We start from the raw sequence: 13,127 nt of genomic DNA on the forward strand, positions 1-13,127 counted from the left end.
TGTAGTATGCTACATTTGATCTGAAATTGATGGTGTTGATTAGATGACAAAAACGATTTGATGAGCGACTACAGAATCGATCGGCACAAAGGACAAGTACTAGCCCCTGACGTCGAAATCCACTTGAACAGACACCCAGCATGGAACTTGTTCTTACACGTCTTGCATGGCTTTGTCGGCAAACTCCTGTCCATGGGTGAGATGATCGAGTAGCAAATCGCACATTCATCCAGACCCTGGAACTGAACCTCGGCGTTCCTCTTGAAGAGACTCAATGCATCAAAGATCAACCCATTCTGACCCGTGATGAGCTGCTGTACTGCCAGCAACCACGATCGCCACTTGGCTTCGGTAATACCGACCCGTTGAATGTCGCGGATCTCCACACCGTGCAATGGAAAGTCGGCGGGGATCTTGACTCCAATCTCCATCGGATGCTCGTCAACGACGTAGGTGGCGATAACTTCGTTCGTCGACAGGATCTTGATGCTCAGCGCTTCGTCCTGAAGTTTGGAGAGTGCCTCGGGCTCGCGCAAGTGGGACAGTTCGCGGTTGGCGATGACAGGAGAGCAGTGACGAGTGGTGAAGCTGGCAATCAGCATGGAGTGTTGTCGGTCTTTGATGTCAACCCACCAGCTTCGGACCGTGGTGGGGACGTGGATGAGAGCTCGGAGGTAGACGTGGGCTGCAAGCACTTGCAGGACTGTGAGTGACGATTCGGCATCGATCTGGTCCAAGAAGACTTCTTCAAGTATGAAACGGCTCGGATCGAAAGGTCTTCGGCTTTCATCAGCGAGTCCAACCAGTGCAAAGACGGTGGGAAGAAGCGAATCAATGAGAAGATGACGCTTCTCGATCTCAGCCAAGAAAGCAGACTTGACCAACAATGAGGCGTTCTCGAAGTGCTCAAAGATCGCAATCCAAGACAAGAAGTAACCGAAAGCGGTGCGACGAGCAGCTTCCTCCTCAACAAGCAAGTTGAGTTGCGAGCTGAGACTGTCGGCGACATTATCAACGAGCGCTTCGGGTAACGTGAGTTTCCTCTGTCCTTCTTCGGTTGCAAGAGCATCCCTGTCTACTGCCGACTCGACGACGAGTTCCTTGACATGCTCTCGAATTGCGCCGCTGAGCAGGCGGTAGCTGATTACCTGGACCTCGCGGGACGTGCTCTGGACGAGCAGCTTGCACAATGGTCCCGCTGTCTCTTGCAACTTGAATGGCGCATCTGAAGTCTCTCTGATCAACTCGACAATGAGATCGATACACGCCTGCTTCGGGGCCGAGATGGACTGCATACCAGGCAAAGACAAGAAGAGCTCACGCACCGAGTCGATGCAGGACACACCTCGATTCTTCCAGTACTCGCGCAAGTTGGCGTTGCGTGAAGCAAGGTCGCGCATGGCCTCCAGGAAGCGCAAGGTGTGATAGAGCTGAGGCAATGTCTCGTCCTGCTCAAGCGAGCAGAACTCCAAGTTCGTCTCGAGGCTGTCGAACATAAAGTCCATATGGCTTCCCTGAATATCCTGGACTACCGGAAGCAGGTGGATGTACAGCTCTACGAGACGGGTCGAGACTTCCTCATTAGTGTCCTCGGAGGTGTCAGCCGAGTACCACTTGTCAAGATCTTTCAGCAAGAAGATGGCTCGTTGCTGTGGGATGATCGATACGTCGGAGTCAAGAGGCGGGGCTAGAGCCACAAGAGTACGAAGCGAGCTCAAGACGCGATTTGGAGATGTGTCTGGCCCGAGCCCAGAGAGCTTGGCAGCGGCTCCGTTGCGAAGACGGTCATAGATGGGAGAAGAGCCAGCGATTGGCTTGGCCGCGTGGAAGATGGTAGCTGACATGGCCGGCATACGGTCTTGAATGGAGTCCCCGAGCTTGAGCCACCGATCTGCACCTGCTTCCGTGATGGTGCCGAAGCTGAATACTGCATTGAGCAGGCGGTGGAAGATGCGGGCCAGGTAAGTGCTTGGACTGTCGAGCTGAGATGCCATCTGCCAGAGTGTACACAGCACGTGACCAAGGGCGTCCTTATCAGCATCAAGGATAGTTGAGCGCTGTAGCGACATAACAATGTCGGTGTGCCAGTTCTCTGACACACTGTCGCTGAGAGATGAAACCAATCCGGTGATGACAGTCACTGAGCTCTGCAGCCACTCCTGATTTGTGTCAGGCGAAGACCCAGTGCTGAGGGTGTGCTTTGATGCTCCAGGATACAGTAGATCATCTTCGATCAGTATCGAAAGCATGACTACATAAGGAAGCAGATACAGCAAGTGGCGAGCATTGGCACGATCTCTTCTGATCATGACCAGCGCAGCGAGGCAGACGCGCGCGAAGATACCAAGGCCATGATTGTCGAGCGGGGGGTTGAAAGCGGACTTAAATGCTTCGGATGCAACCTGCTGTCGAACAACAGGATCAAAGACGTTCAATGCTGGATGAGTGTCTTGCTTGCAGGCTTTGACCAGCATCTCTGCTAGCTCCTTTGGTTCTGGCAGCAGAGCAGCGTTGTATCTAGCCGCAGCAACGACACGCGCGACGGGCACCTGGATGTCAAGCAAATGGTCCTGTAAGCTGACAAGAGCTTCTTTTTGCATCTGCGACCGAAGCTCAGGCGAGCTGTGTCCCACGATGAATCCATGGATCGCTTCCGCTTTGGGCCACACGTCTCGGTACGCGATCGCCTTCTCCGTCCAATCATCGGAAGTCTCACTTTCAAGCTCTTCGTAAACTTCACCCTCCGCGTCGATGTGATGCAAGGAATACAGATCCGAGAGAGCCGCGAAAACACCCTTGTAAGTAGGGTTTGTGAACAGAAGTCGACCCAGATCCTCGCTTGAATGTGCTTGAATCCAGGAATCAAGGCAGTCAAGCAGATCTTCTATCACGATAGCGGCTTTCCTTTGCCGAGCCTGCACGTCCTCATCTGCCCGTACTCGTTCCAGCAGGGTGGACCTGAACTGCTCGATGGTGGATGTGACCACGGACAGCATCGAAGCCGTACATGTCTCGTCAACAAAGGGACTTGGCTTGGCGAGAATCCTGCTGACGATGCGTCGCAAGCTGCCTCGAACTTCGTTCGGCAGGCTGGAGCTATCGCACAGGGCAACGGTTAGATCCATCATAAGTTCCTCGATGCCAGCTTCGGCTGCTGGCACGGGCAGGTGAGACTCTCTGCTCTTGTCAGTATCGGACATTGACAAAACAGCCTCGGACGCTGCCAATAATTCGGTCATGGCATCCACCTGGTCTGACAGCTCGCTCAGGGCCGCAACAGACGATAATGTCTCTGTCCAGATCTTTCCGCGAGCCTGTTCGTCGGGACGCAACGGCAAGTAGGCGGCAAGGAACGAAGCGGCCGAAGCAGGCGCCACGCTTTTTGTCGCTGTCAGCTGCGGTACAGATACACTGGCAGCTTGCGACAGCTGTTTTGTGGTTGCCTCGTCCAGCGCTTCCGGGTAACTCACAACAGCTCGCAGCAGAAGACACAGATACTCGGCTAGCAGTGTTGCTCGTGTTCGTTTGCTATCAGCACTCAGATCGACATTGGCGGCAATGTCGACCAGGTCAGAAGCGGCCAGTTTGACGAGCTGTGCCAGGCTGGACGCGGAAGCTGTCCGAAGCTCAGCGATTCCCTGGTGGCCTTGAGCCGGTGCCAGTGCAGCATAGAACGACGTTGCGCGCTCAAGTGCTGCCAAGAGCTGAGTGCGAGCCGAAATTGTCAAGTCTGCGGGGGCGCTGCAAAGGGCCTCACTTACTTCGACAAGATCGGATTGCGCTTCATCAAGGAAGGCACTGAGCACCTCCAGGTCAGGTGCTGATGTCGCAAGACGTCGAACCTGTACTGCCAGATCGGAAACGATGCGTGTCGAACCAATGCTCTTGATTCGCTGAGATCTGGCGTTCTCATCGACGTCCGTGCTTTCAACATCAGATTCGAAGCCGACAGCAGAGAGAAGGCTTGCTTTCGGAAGCAAAAGCTCTGACCATGTTGCACCGAAATGCACGCGTACTAGCTCCTTTGCAGACGCGTCGTTATCCTTGCCTGCCTTAGCATCGGCTCGCAGCATCCGCATCGCCAAGAAGGTGACGCATTCCGTGAAAGACGCGAAGAAGGCTCGGCAGCCGGTGGGATCAAAATCGAGCGGTCGGCTGTACAAAGCGGAGAAGAAGTTGGTGAGGAGGTCCGAGGCAGCGTCCAGGTCGTCATGTGGCAGGATCGAGCTTGGAATGGTCGAGATGAAGACCAGGACAGCCGAGTAGCCCAAGTGTGGAGCGCCACCGCATGCCGACTGGAGCCATTGCAGGAGAGAGGCATAGGCGCGAGGTTTCCGGAGCGAGGACGAAGAGCCACTGTTCGCCTCTTTCACGCCATCGTCTGAGCCGGTGTCCGAGGCTGCATCGTCATCATCTTCCTCGTCGCTGTCATCATCGTCCTCGTCCTCATCGTCGTCACTGTCAGCATCATACTTGCTGGCCTCCTGAGTGTTCTTCTTGCCTTGGTGTGCGCCGATGAGCCACAAGTTGGGATGCTTTTTGAGCACTGGCAGGATAGCATCGAGCGTGGACCTCTGGACAGCGTTGTCGCGCTCTGCCCATATAGAAGACATGGCCACGGTACCGATGGTCTGGATGTGTTGGTCCAGCACGTCTGGCAGCGTGTCGTAGAGGGAACGCAGCAAGGTCCAAGCTCGCAAGCGCACTGCAGAAGAGTCGTAGCCAAACGAACTTGGTTCTGACCTGGAACTAGAAGAGCCAGCCAAGTTGAGTGGCGACAAAGACGCCCAGACAAGTCTTGAAGAGAGCATCTCTTCCAGGCTTTTAACAACTTCTGATCCTGGCTGCTGACGAATGATGGAAGTCAAGACGGCGAGAGCGCCAGCAACGAGACGCTTGTCGAGGGCTGCCGTGTCCTCTTCAACGTTACTGCCATCACGGTTCTTTGCGTCTCGTTCCACGTTGCCCGTTTGAAGCGACGGAGTGGCATAGCCGGAAGAGGTTCTAGATAAGGACGGATCGGCCGCAACAGCATGGGCGGCGGTCATTGACAGAGCAAACGATGGTGAGGGAGACAGGAGAATCGTGCGCAGGTGTGCGACCAGAGCGTCGCAATGATCGTTGAGTTTCAGCATCACTGCATCGGAGGTGTCTGTCTGGCGCTCATCAAGGTTCTTCCATGTGCATGTGTGGTTCCAAGCTGTTCTGCCAAGTCGTTCGATCGTACGATCCGTGTCGTGGCACAAGATGGCCCATGGGCCGAGGATGGGTTCGATGTACTGAGGAGACTCCAACAGCTCTGCTTTAGTGGATGAAGCTTCGTCCGAGGACGCCTGTGGCTTTTCGAGTAGCAAGGCCTGGATCTGCATGGTGAGGAGTCGCAGGCGACGTGTCGGCGACAAAGCGAGTCGAGGGAAGAGATGAACCCAGCTGGGAAGCATCATCACAAGAGCATCGTGCTTTTCCTCGGAGCTCAAGTTGGACGTTTCGGGACTGGACTCGGAAGAGTTGGAGGAGGGAGACTTGCCAAAAGCGTCCTCTACCCAAGCCAGGAGACCTTCGAGAGCACGGGATCTTGTGATGACATCCTTCTTGGATGCCTTGCGAAGTAGCACGACGAGGTCAGCGGGAAGCAGCGAGGCAAGACCCATCGAGTCGAGCGGGTCAGACAACGGCTGTGGTGGCTTGGGTGGTGGGATGTATTGCTTCTTCTTTTCTGCTTTGCCCCTCTTTCCACCTTTGCCGTCCTTCTTGGACTTGTCCTTCTTCTGACCTCGTTGCATGCCATGTTGCTTTTGCTTCTCGAGAGCCTCAGCGAGTTCGGGATGCAACAGGTTGCCATTTTCGTCTCGCTCGTATGCTGTCTTCTTGGCAGATTTTTGAGCCTGCTTCTTGCGTGTAGCCGAAGACGCCGAGGACTTGCCTTTCGAAGCGCCTTTTGCCATGATTGACGGGGAGTATCTGAAATGTCAGACACCAACGCAAACGTCCTTAAGCGATCATCAACGAGGATTGTTGCCACTGAAAGCGAACGGGTGATATGCAGATCGAGGCAATGAAGCTGGCTTCGAGCCGGTATTGCAGGTCGAGGGGAGTGACGCCGTTCGAGTACTTGTATAAGGGTGGATGATTGTACTGTAAGAAGCTACTTAGCAAGTTGGTGATCAAGTTCTTCTCGATTGCTCGAGCGACACTCTTCTCTTCTCTTCTCTTCGCTTTAGGTCTGTGCACTGTGACGTTGTGATTTTCATAACGGTCTCTGTGTGTGTGATTCAGAGTTCTCTTCCAAGGTGGAGGCTTCCAAGCCAAGAAAGCACACAAAAAGGGTGCAGGCTGAGCTCGCGCGATCTAACATTGGCTGGGCTATTGTAGCCCGATGACATCCCGATGGGAAAGTACAGAAAGTGTCGCGCAGTTCGGAAGCGAAGCACATCCACGCGAGACCGGTCAAGTCTCAACTGCGCTCATTTCATAGGCGGTTACTCTGCCTTTGGTTCCACCATCACAGCACGGCTCTTCGACCACGAGTATACCAGAGAAGAAGTGGAAGATACACATAGCGGCTGTAGCTATATCTTGGGCCGCACCTGGACATTGCTGAGCTGTGAGAGGCAGCTAGGTAATCATCATGTCGGCGCCTGACTCCGAAACAACGACTTTGACTCAAGGCTCCCAGGCGGAGGCCTCATCCTCCGCACAAGCTGACACTGCTCCGCGAAGAGGCTCTCGCACTCGCAAACCCACTTCGAAGGCTGCAAGCCTCGACCCTATCGAGATCACCAATGAGGCGTCGGTTTCGGCTGGTGCTGCTTCGCGTGCAGGGAAAAGGCGAAAGGTGGATGATCTGAATGCGGAACAAGAGGTTGCCACAGATACAGATCGCATCAACGAGGAAGTTGATGAGGTCTTCGATGGTGCAGATGATGAAGAGGAAGATGATAAAGAATACTGTATCTGTCGCGGCAAAGATGATGGAACTTTTATGATCTCATGCGAGCGTTGCAATGAATGGTTGGTAACACTCCCTTGCTATGACGGACGGGATGCAAACCCGAGTTCTGAGATGATGAGCTGACATGACCCTCAATCAATATCTGTGAACAAACATCATCGAATACGAACAAACAGGTACCATACCAAGTGCATCAAAATCACGCAGAAAGCAGCCAAGAAGCTCGAAGAGTACATCTGCGAAGCTTGCTTGCAGAAGGATCCCAAGAAGAAGACAGGTGAGTAGCACGGTCCGTGACGCCGTCCCAAGCGAACGCAAAGCTAACTGAAACACGATCTCACTGGACACGCAACGACGTAGCATCAAACCCAGCAAAAGCATTGAAGCATTACCAATCCTCGAAGAAACGACAGGCAACTCGAGATGCATCGGATGACCAGGAAGAGCCGGAGCGAGACGAGGATGACGATGCCAGCGACGGCGACGAGTACGTTGGTGAACGAGACGGTGGCTCTGACGCTGAGGATGTAGCCATGGAAGACGATTCGACCGCGGCTCCATCTGCGCGACTACAACGGCCCAAGCAGTCAGAACCTGGCACCTCTTCAAGTTCGCAAGCCAAGGTCAAATCAGCAAGCTCGACCGAAACCGACAAGAAAGCGCGTCGCAAGGTCTCAGAAAGTATGAGACGACCAAGCGCGTCAAGCAAGCCTAGCTCAGGCCCCAAGAAGGGTTCACCTCGCAAGGCAGCCGGACCCTCCGACGCAAGCACCGAGGAAGCCAGATCCAGAGCTCGAAAAGTGCTAGCAACTGCTCTAGAGAAGATCTTTAGCAGCAGCAACAACAAAACTACCATACAGATGAGCGAAGATACTGGAAAGCCCAAGGAAGGAAAGGATAAGGATGAGGATGAGGAGGCAGTGGAAGAAGAGACAGGTCAACAATGCGCCGAGGCCTACGCCGCGCTTCTCGAGGAAGAGCTGTTTGAGACCAACGCTGACCTCCACGGCTCGATCCGCATTGTTGGCACCAAGTACAAAGATCGCTTCCGCACTTTCCTGTTTAGTCTCAAGGATGCAAAGAATACCACGCTGCATTCCAGGATCGCAACGGGCGATCTCAAGGCTTCTGAGCTGGCAAAGATGTCCAACGAAGAGCTAGCCAACGACGCCATCCGTCAGGCAACTGAGAAGGCGCGTCTAGAAGCGCTACACAGGAGTACGCTCCGAGCTGAGGAAGCTGGACCCATGCGCAAGATCACTCACAAGGGAGAGATTGAGATTGAGAGCGATGCTTTTGCTAGGGAGCAGCTCGGCAAGTTTCAAAAGTCAAGTAGCACCAGAGACCTTGCATCGGAGAAACCTCCAGTGGCGAGGATTTCCGAGAGCGAGCCCGTGGCATCCACCTCAACAAAGGAACGAGAGGAGGATGTGTCAGATCCGGAGACAGGTTCGCCAGCACGTCGTTCAGTTCCAGCTCCTGCTCAGACACAAGGATCGCCCTCCGGTCTCAATTTTGGTGATGTCTGGAACCAGAGCAGCGAGACGAAGCCGCAAGAAGAAGACATCGGACCTCAAGAATCATATGGCTTCGATGTGGGGTCGCCACAAGACGAGACATACCACGATGATACCACAGCAGCAGGCGATGGCGCAGCAGCTGATAGCGGTGTCGATGACTTTATCGACTCCTTCCTCGATGGACCGAGTGGTGAAGACTCCAAAGGGGCTGGACAAGCTGTTGCGTCTGCACCGAGTGCACCAGCAGAGAGGTCAACTACACCAGATAGCGATCCTCCCAGCAGTGCTGTGCACCGATACCGTAATGTCCTGTGGAAAGGACTCATCGACCTGCCAGACATCTTCGCTTTCCAAGGTCACGTCAAGCAAGTGGCAGGTCGCAGTATCGCGACGGCGCCCCGAGTTTGGCCCAAGTTCTTACCCGAGCGTCCGCTCTTGATCGCCGGTCGACTTCCTTCGAAAGCAGCGATCGACTATCTGTTACAAGTGGTCAATGCACCAAGGACCGAGATCCTGGCTTTCACCATGGAAGCAGGCATCAGCAAGGACGGTGTACGGCAAGCAACAGACTCAGACGTGGCCAGCTTCGAAGGTATGATGAAGCATTTCAAGAGTGCAGACCGATGGGGCGCATTGCATGTTTCCTCGAGCGTCAAAGGAAGTCTGATCAAGGACTTTTACGTAGTGCCTTTGTTCAAGGATGAAGAGGTGCCGCTGTGGCTAGACATGGCGGATTCGGATTGCTTGGGTGCGGACTGGCATACGAAGCGAGATCGCGATTTGCTGGTGCTGGTCGCGGTGGTGATCAGGGATGCGCTACAGGCAGAGCTCTCAAAGGCTGCTCGGCAGCGAAGTAGCACGAATGAAGGCACGAGGCAGAGACAAGACTCGGGAACTCCAACCGTAGCAACGGGTGGAGCATCAGATGACGTGTACGATCCAACTGCTGTCAGTATGCGATTGGATGGAGCGAGTTCCGGTCTGCCTGGTGCTCCCGCTGCTGTGCCGTCTGGCTTTGGAACTGATGCTTTGCAGAATCTCCTTCGCACGCTCGGCAAATCTGCTGCACCAGTAACGACTCTTAGCACACCTACTCCTACTACCACAGCAGCGGCTCTATCCGGGGCGCGAAGTCCGTTTCCGGGACCTCCGCCACCAGGCCCTCCCCCTCTTCCCCCACCGTCCTTCAGTGGGCTTGCACCGCCAGTACCTCCTTCAGCCCTTGGAAGCGGCTCACCGATTTCTGGCTCCTGGTCACCACACCCTCCGCCCATACCCGGCGGCGAGGAAGCTCCTGCACCGCAGCATTGGCAGCAGCCTCATCCAAGCTACACACCTCAACCATACGAGTACGGTGGTGCTCCTGCAGGCAGCGCATGGGGCTACGAAGCTGGCTGGAACCCTGCAAGCGACGCAGGAATGTATCCGCCGCCGTCGGCCGGACCTGAACGATCTCCACCGCAACCGCAGGAGTTGCCAGAGGAAGAATATCCGGGACAATACAATCCCGATTTCTTGGCTCAGGCTAGCGCTGGTGGTACAAAAGGCGGCGGTGGCCGTGGATATGGTCACGGACGAGGAGGTGGGAAGGGTCGAGGAGGACGTGGCCGCAGTCGAGGCTGGTAGTCGGCAGTCTTGGCTCTTTCGACCATGCATTCGACTTTTCGCTCACTCATCATCCTTCCTGCTGAAAGTGTTGATTTGATCAGATCTGTCCGAAGCGAAGACTATTGAGGTGGGTTACGGATGGTGATGTAGAGAGCGTTACGTACGAGATCACGCAGGTTCAGCAACCTACCAGCACCATGTAAATATTGAAAACGACCTGAAGCGTCGCAAAGACACAGCTACGAAAGGCTCAATCAAAAAATCGTTCAGGAAATCAGAAAATGGCTCAGTCCCATTGGAGGAGAGTGATGTCGTGGTGCGTCTCTTTTGAGGAAAATTATGCAATGGCTCACAGAGAGGAAGAAGGAAAAGAAAAAAAAAAAAAAAAAAAAAAAAAAAAAAAAAAAAAAAAAGGATCGGAAGATGTTGTTGGCTCTCTGGTTCTGAGCGATTTCAAAAAATTGTCTGAGCTCTTCGCTAGTCAGCCAAATCAACCAAGCAAGCCGCCAACTCAGACAGACTTCGAGGAAGTCGGGAGTTGAGATTCGATTCATTCGTCTCCACTTCTTGTGCTCAACTCACCTTTGCATTCTTCACCACCGCTGGCTACGACATTATCCTCCTCATCACCTTCTCTACCCGCCCTGACTCCAGCGCTCGCTCGGTATCTCCAGAAGCGTCGACATCTCGCCGCTAATTGACACCCTCGAACCGGTACCAGGCCAATCCTCTCGTCCAGCCCTACGACAGCACTGAACAGATCGACACTCACTACAACACAAAATGTCTGCTCAGGTTTATCCTCCACAGGCAACTGCCTACCCACCAGGCACTCAGCCTCCTTCTCCCTCTGGAGCTGAGCATGTCGGACCTGGTGCTCCTTCTCCCTTCCTCGACGAGAAGCGTGCTGCCTATCCTTCCGGTCTCACTCCATCCATCTCCGCTGGACCTTCCAACTCCATCTACGGCTTCTTCGCACCCATCGTTGCACCCATCAACAATGCTCTCGCCTCAATTCAGGACATCCGTACACGTCTTGAACTTTCCAACCCTGGCACTGTCGAGCACCTTCAGCGCGAAGTCAAGGGCGTTCACACTACCAACTTTTTGTTCGACGGTGCACGTGCTGACCTAACCAAAGCCATCAGCATCAACCCCATTTTCCAAGTCACCCATGCTTTCTCGATGGGATCGCAAGCCTCTCCGTCGTCCTACAACTTTGGCGCTGTTTACGGTGACAACAAGAACTTCTTCCAAGCTGGGTTGGATGATGGACTTAACGCGACCATGCGTGCTAACCGTGGTTGGGTTGCTGGTCACACTACCAAAGTTCAGGCTCAACTTACAGCGACACCGGGACAGTCCTTTGTTCAGGTCGAGCATGATTATCAGGGTACCGATCATTCGGCTAACTTGAAGGCCCTGAACCCATCACCTACCGATTTGACAGGTATCTACATTGTCAACTACCTTCAGAGCTTGACACGCAACTTTGCATTTGGTGTTGAAACCGTTTATCAGCGCCCTTCGGCTGATATGGAGGAAGCTAGTACGGGTTACATTGCCAAACTTACGGGTGATAAGAAGGACTGGATCGCTACAGCTCAAGTTCAACCTCAAGGCGTTGCTCAGTGCACCTACTACCATAGATTGTCGGAGCAAGTGGATGTCGCAGCTGATTTGCAGATGATTACAATGGCGCAGAAGAGGGAGGCAGCTGCGACGTTGGGTGCAAGGTACAACTTCAGAATGGCTACACTGAGAGCACAGATTGATTCAGCGGGTAAATTGAGCTCGGTGTACGAGACCAGATTGTCTCCTGCGTTCGGATTGACTTTTGCGGGAGAGATCGATCATTTGCAAGGTGCTGCTAAGTTCGGGTTTGGTGTTAGTATCGAATCGGGTAACGAGATGGATCCTAATGCTCCTCCTCCTAGTCCTCCTTCGGTGCCCATGTAGGCCTGTAGTAGGATGCAAGTTTTACCACCTCTCCAAAAAATCAACACGGAGGACAGCTCATGGGCCTCTCCCGCTCCTTTGTCTATTGTACTGCTCATCAACATTACATGTATTAGCTCCTCTGGACACACACAGATCTTCGCACTTTCTAAGAAAAACTTCATTTTGCTACTCTTCATATTTCTGGCTTGACTCTATCTTGCGTGAAGCGGTCCAAAGCGTGATGCATCGAATGCTCGATTCCACATTTTCTGAAGCTGTCGATAGATGAGATAAAGCATGCATTGAGCGAACATGATAAGAAGAGATACAAGTACAAGTGACACAAGGGAGAAGAACGTGATGCGCAGGCGAAGAAATCCAACGCTGCTGATGTTTTATGAAGCCATACCCTGATCAGGTAGCCTTTCGATCCTAAACTGTCTACTTGCGATATACATCAATGGTATACCTGGTACCTTTCTTACCCTTCTCCTAAGTTCCCTGTCGCAGGTTGCTACAATATAGCATTTATGACTAGTAATTCTTTCAATGATACAATCATCTGCATAAGTTCCCTTATGACTGCATTCCAATCTCTCGAATCTTGGATCTCTTGCTACCCTCAATGCTATTCTATACTTCGGTCCTAACTTTTCCAACTCGCTTATAACGCAAGTAGTAATGCATGGAATGGATTTGGCGTAGAGACAATCCATCATTCCTTGAACCAACTCGATTTTGTTCTGTAGTGCAAAGTTGATAAAGTTTGTATCGACCAAAATGCGGTATGGTGGGCCAAGTTGGGTGTTATGTTCGAAAAACATGGATGAGGCAGGAGTGGAGATATGGCGAACGATGGTTCCGTCCGGAGTGATTTGTTGTCCGGAAGAGGAGGCCTTTTTGGCAGCATCGGTAACTTTTTGATTTGCTTTCAAGCGGTCATCTTTTGGATTGAGCATTCGTTTCACTTCGCCGAACTTGCGGACTTGTTTCTTTTTTCCCATCTTGACAACGACAGGAGTGTGACGCTAGAGAGAGGTTTCGGTAACGGCCGGAGCGATTTAATGACAAGTGGGCTGTGTTGCGATGCGGTATAAAGCTAAAAA

The 13,127-nt window shown here is 53.2% G+C and overlaps 4 protein-coding genes across 4 annotated transcripts; 2 read left to right on the forward strand and 2 right to left on the reverse strand.

Annotated features, from left to right (window-relative positions):
- Positions 1-68: 68 nt before the first annotated feature.
- On the reverse strand, positions 69-5,945 carry UHO2_00516 (uncharacterized protein; the record flags this gene model as incomplete). Its single annotated transcript, XM_041557136.1, has 1 exon — positions 69-5,945. The coding sequence occupies one exon, from the start codon at positions 5,943-5,945 to the stop codon at positions 69-71; it is 5,877 nt and encodes a 1,958-aa protein (XP_041413070.1).
- Positions 5,946-6,628: 683 nt separating this feature from the next.
- UHO2_00517 (uncharacterized protein) lies at positions 6,629-10,098 on the forward strand (the record flags this gene model as incomplete). The annotated part of the gene is made up of 3 exons (XM_041557137.1): positions 6,629-7,011; positions 7,129-7,229; positions 7,313-10,098. 3 exons carry the CDS (start codon positions 6,629-6,631, stop codon positions 10,096-10,098), a joined length of 3,270 nt encoding a protein of 1,089 aa, XP_041413071.1.
- Positions 10,099-10,863: 765 nt separating this feature from the next.
- Positions 10,864-12,039, forward strand: UHO2_00518 (putative TOM40 - mitochondrial import receptor (MOM38); the record flags this gene model as incomplete). The annotated part of the gene is made up of 1 exon (XM_041557138.1): positions 10,864-12,039. The coding sequence occupies one exon, from the start codon at positions 10,864-10,866 to the stop codon at positions 12,037-12,039; it is 1,176 nt and encodes a 391-aa protein (XP_041413072.1).
- A 377-nt stretch (positions 12,040-12,416) lies between these two features.
- Positions 12,417-13,025, reverse strand: UHO2_00519 (putative FCF1 - putative PINc domain nuclease; the record flags this gene model as incomplete). Its single annotated transcript, XM_041557139.1, has 1 exon — positions 12,417-13,025. The coding sequence occupies one exon, from the start codon at positions 13,023-13,025 to the stop codon at positions 12,417-12,419; it is 609 nt and encodes a 202-aa protein (XP_041413073.1).
- Positions 13,026-13,127: the final 102 nt, after the last annotated feature.

Source organism: Ustilago hordei (assembly GCF_900519145.1).
Source record: "Ustilago hordei strain Uho2 genome assembly, contig: UHO2_contig_01, whole genome shotgun sequence".
NCBI classification, from domain to species: Eukaryota; Fungi; Basidiomycota; class Ustilaginomycetes; order Ustilaginales; family Ustilaginaceae; genus Ustilago; species Ustilago hordei.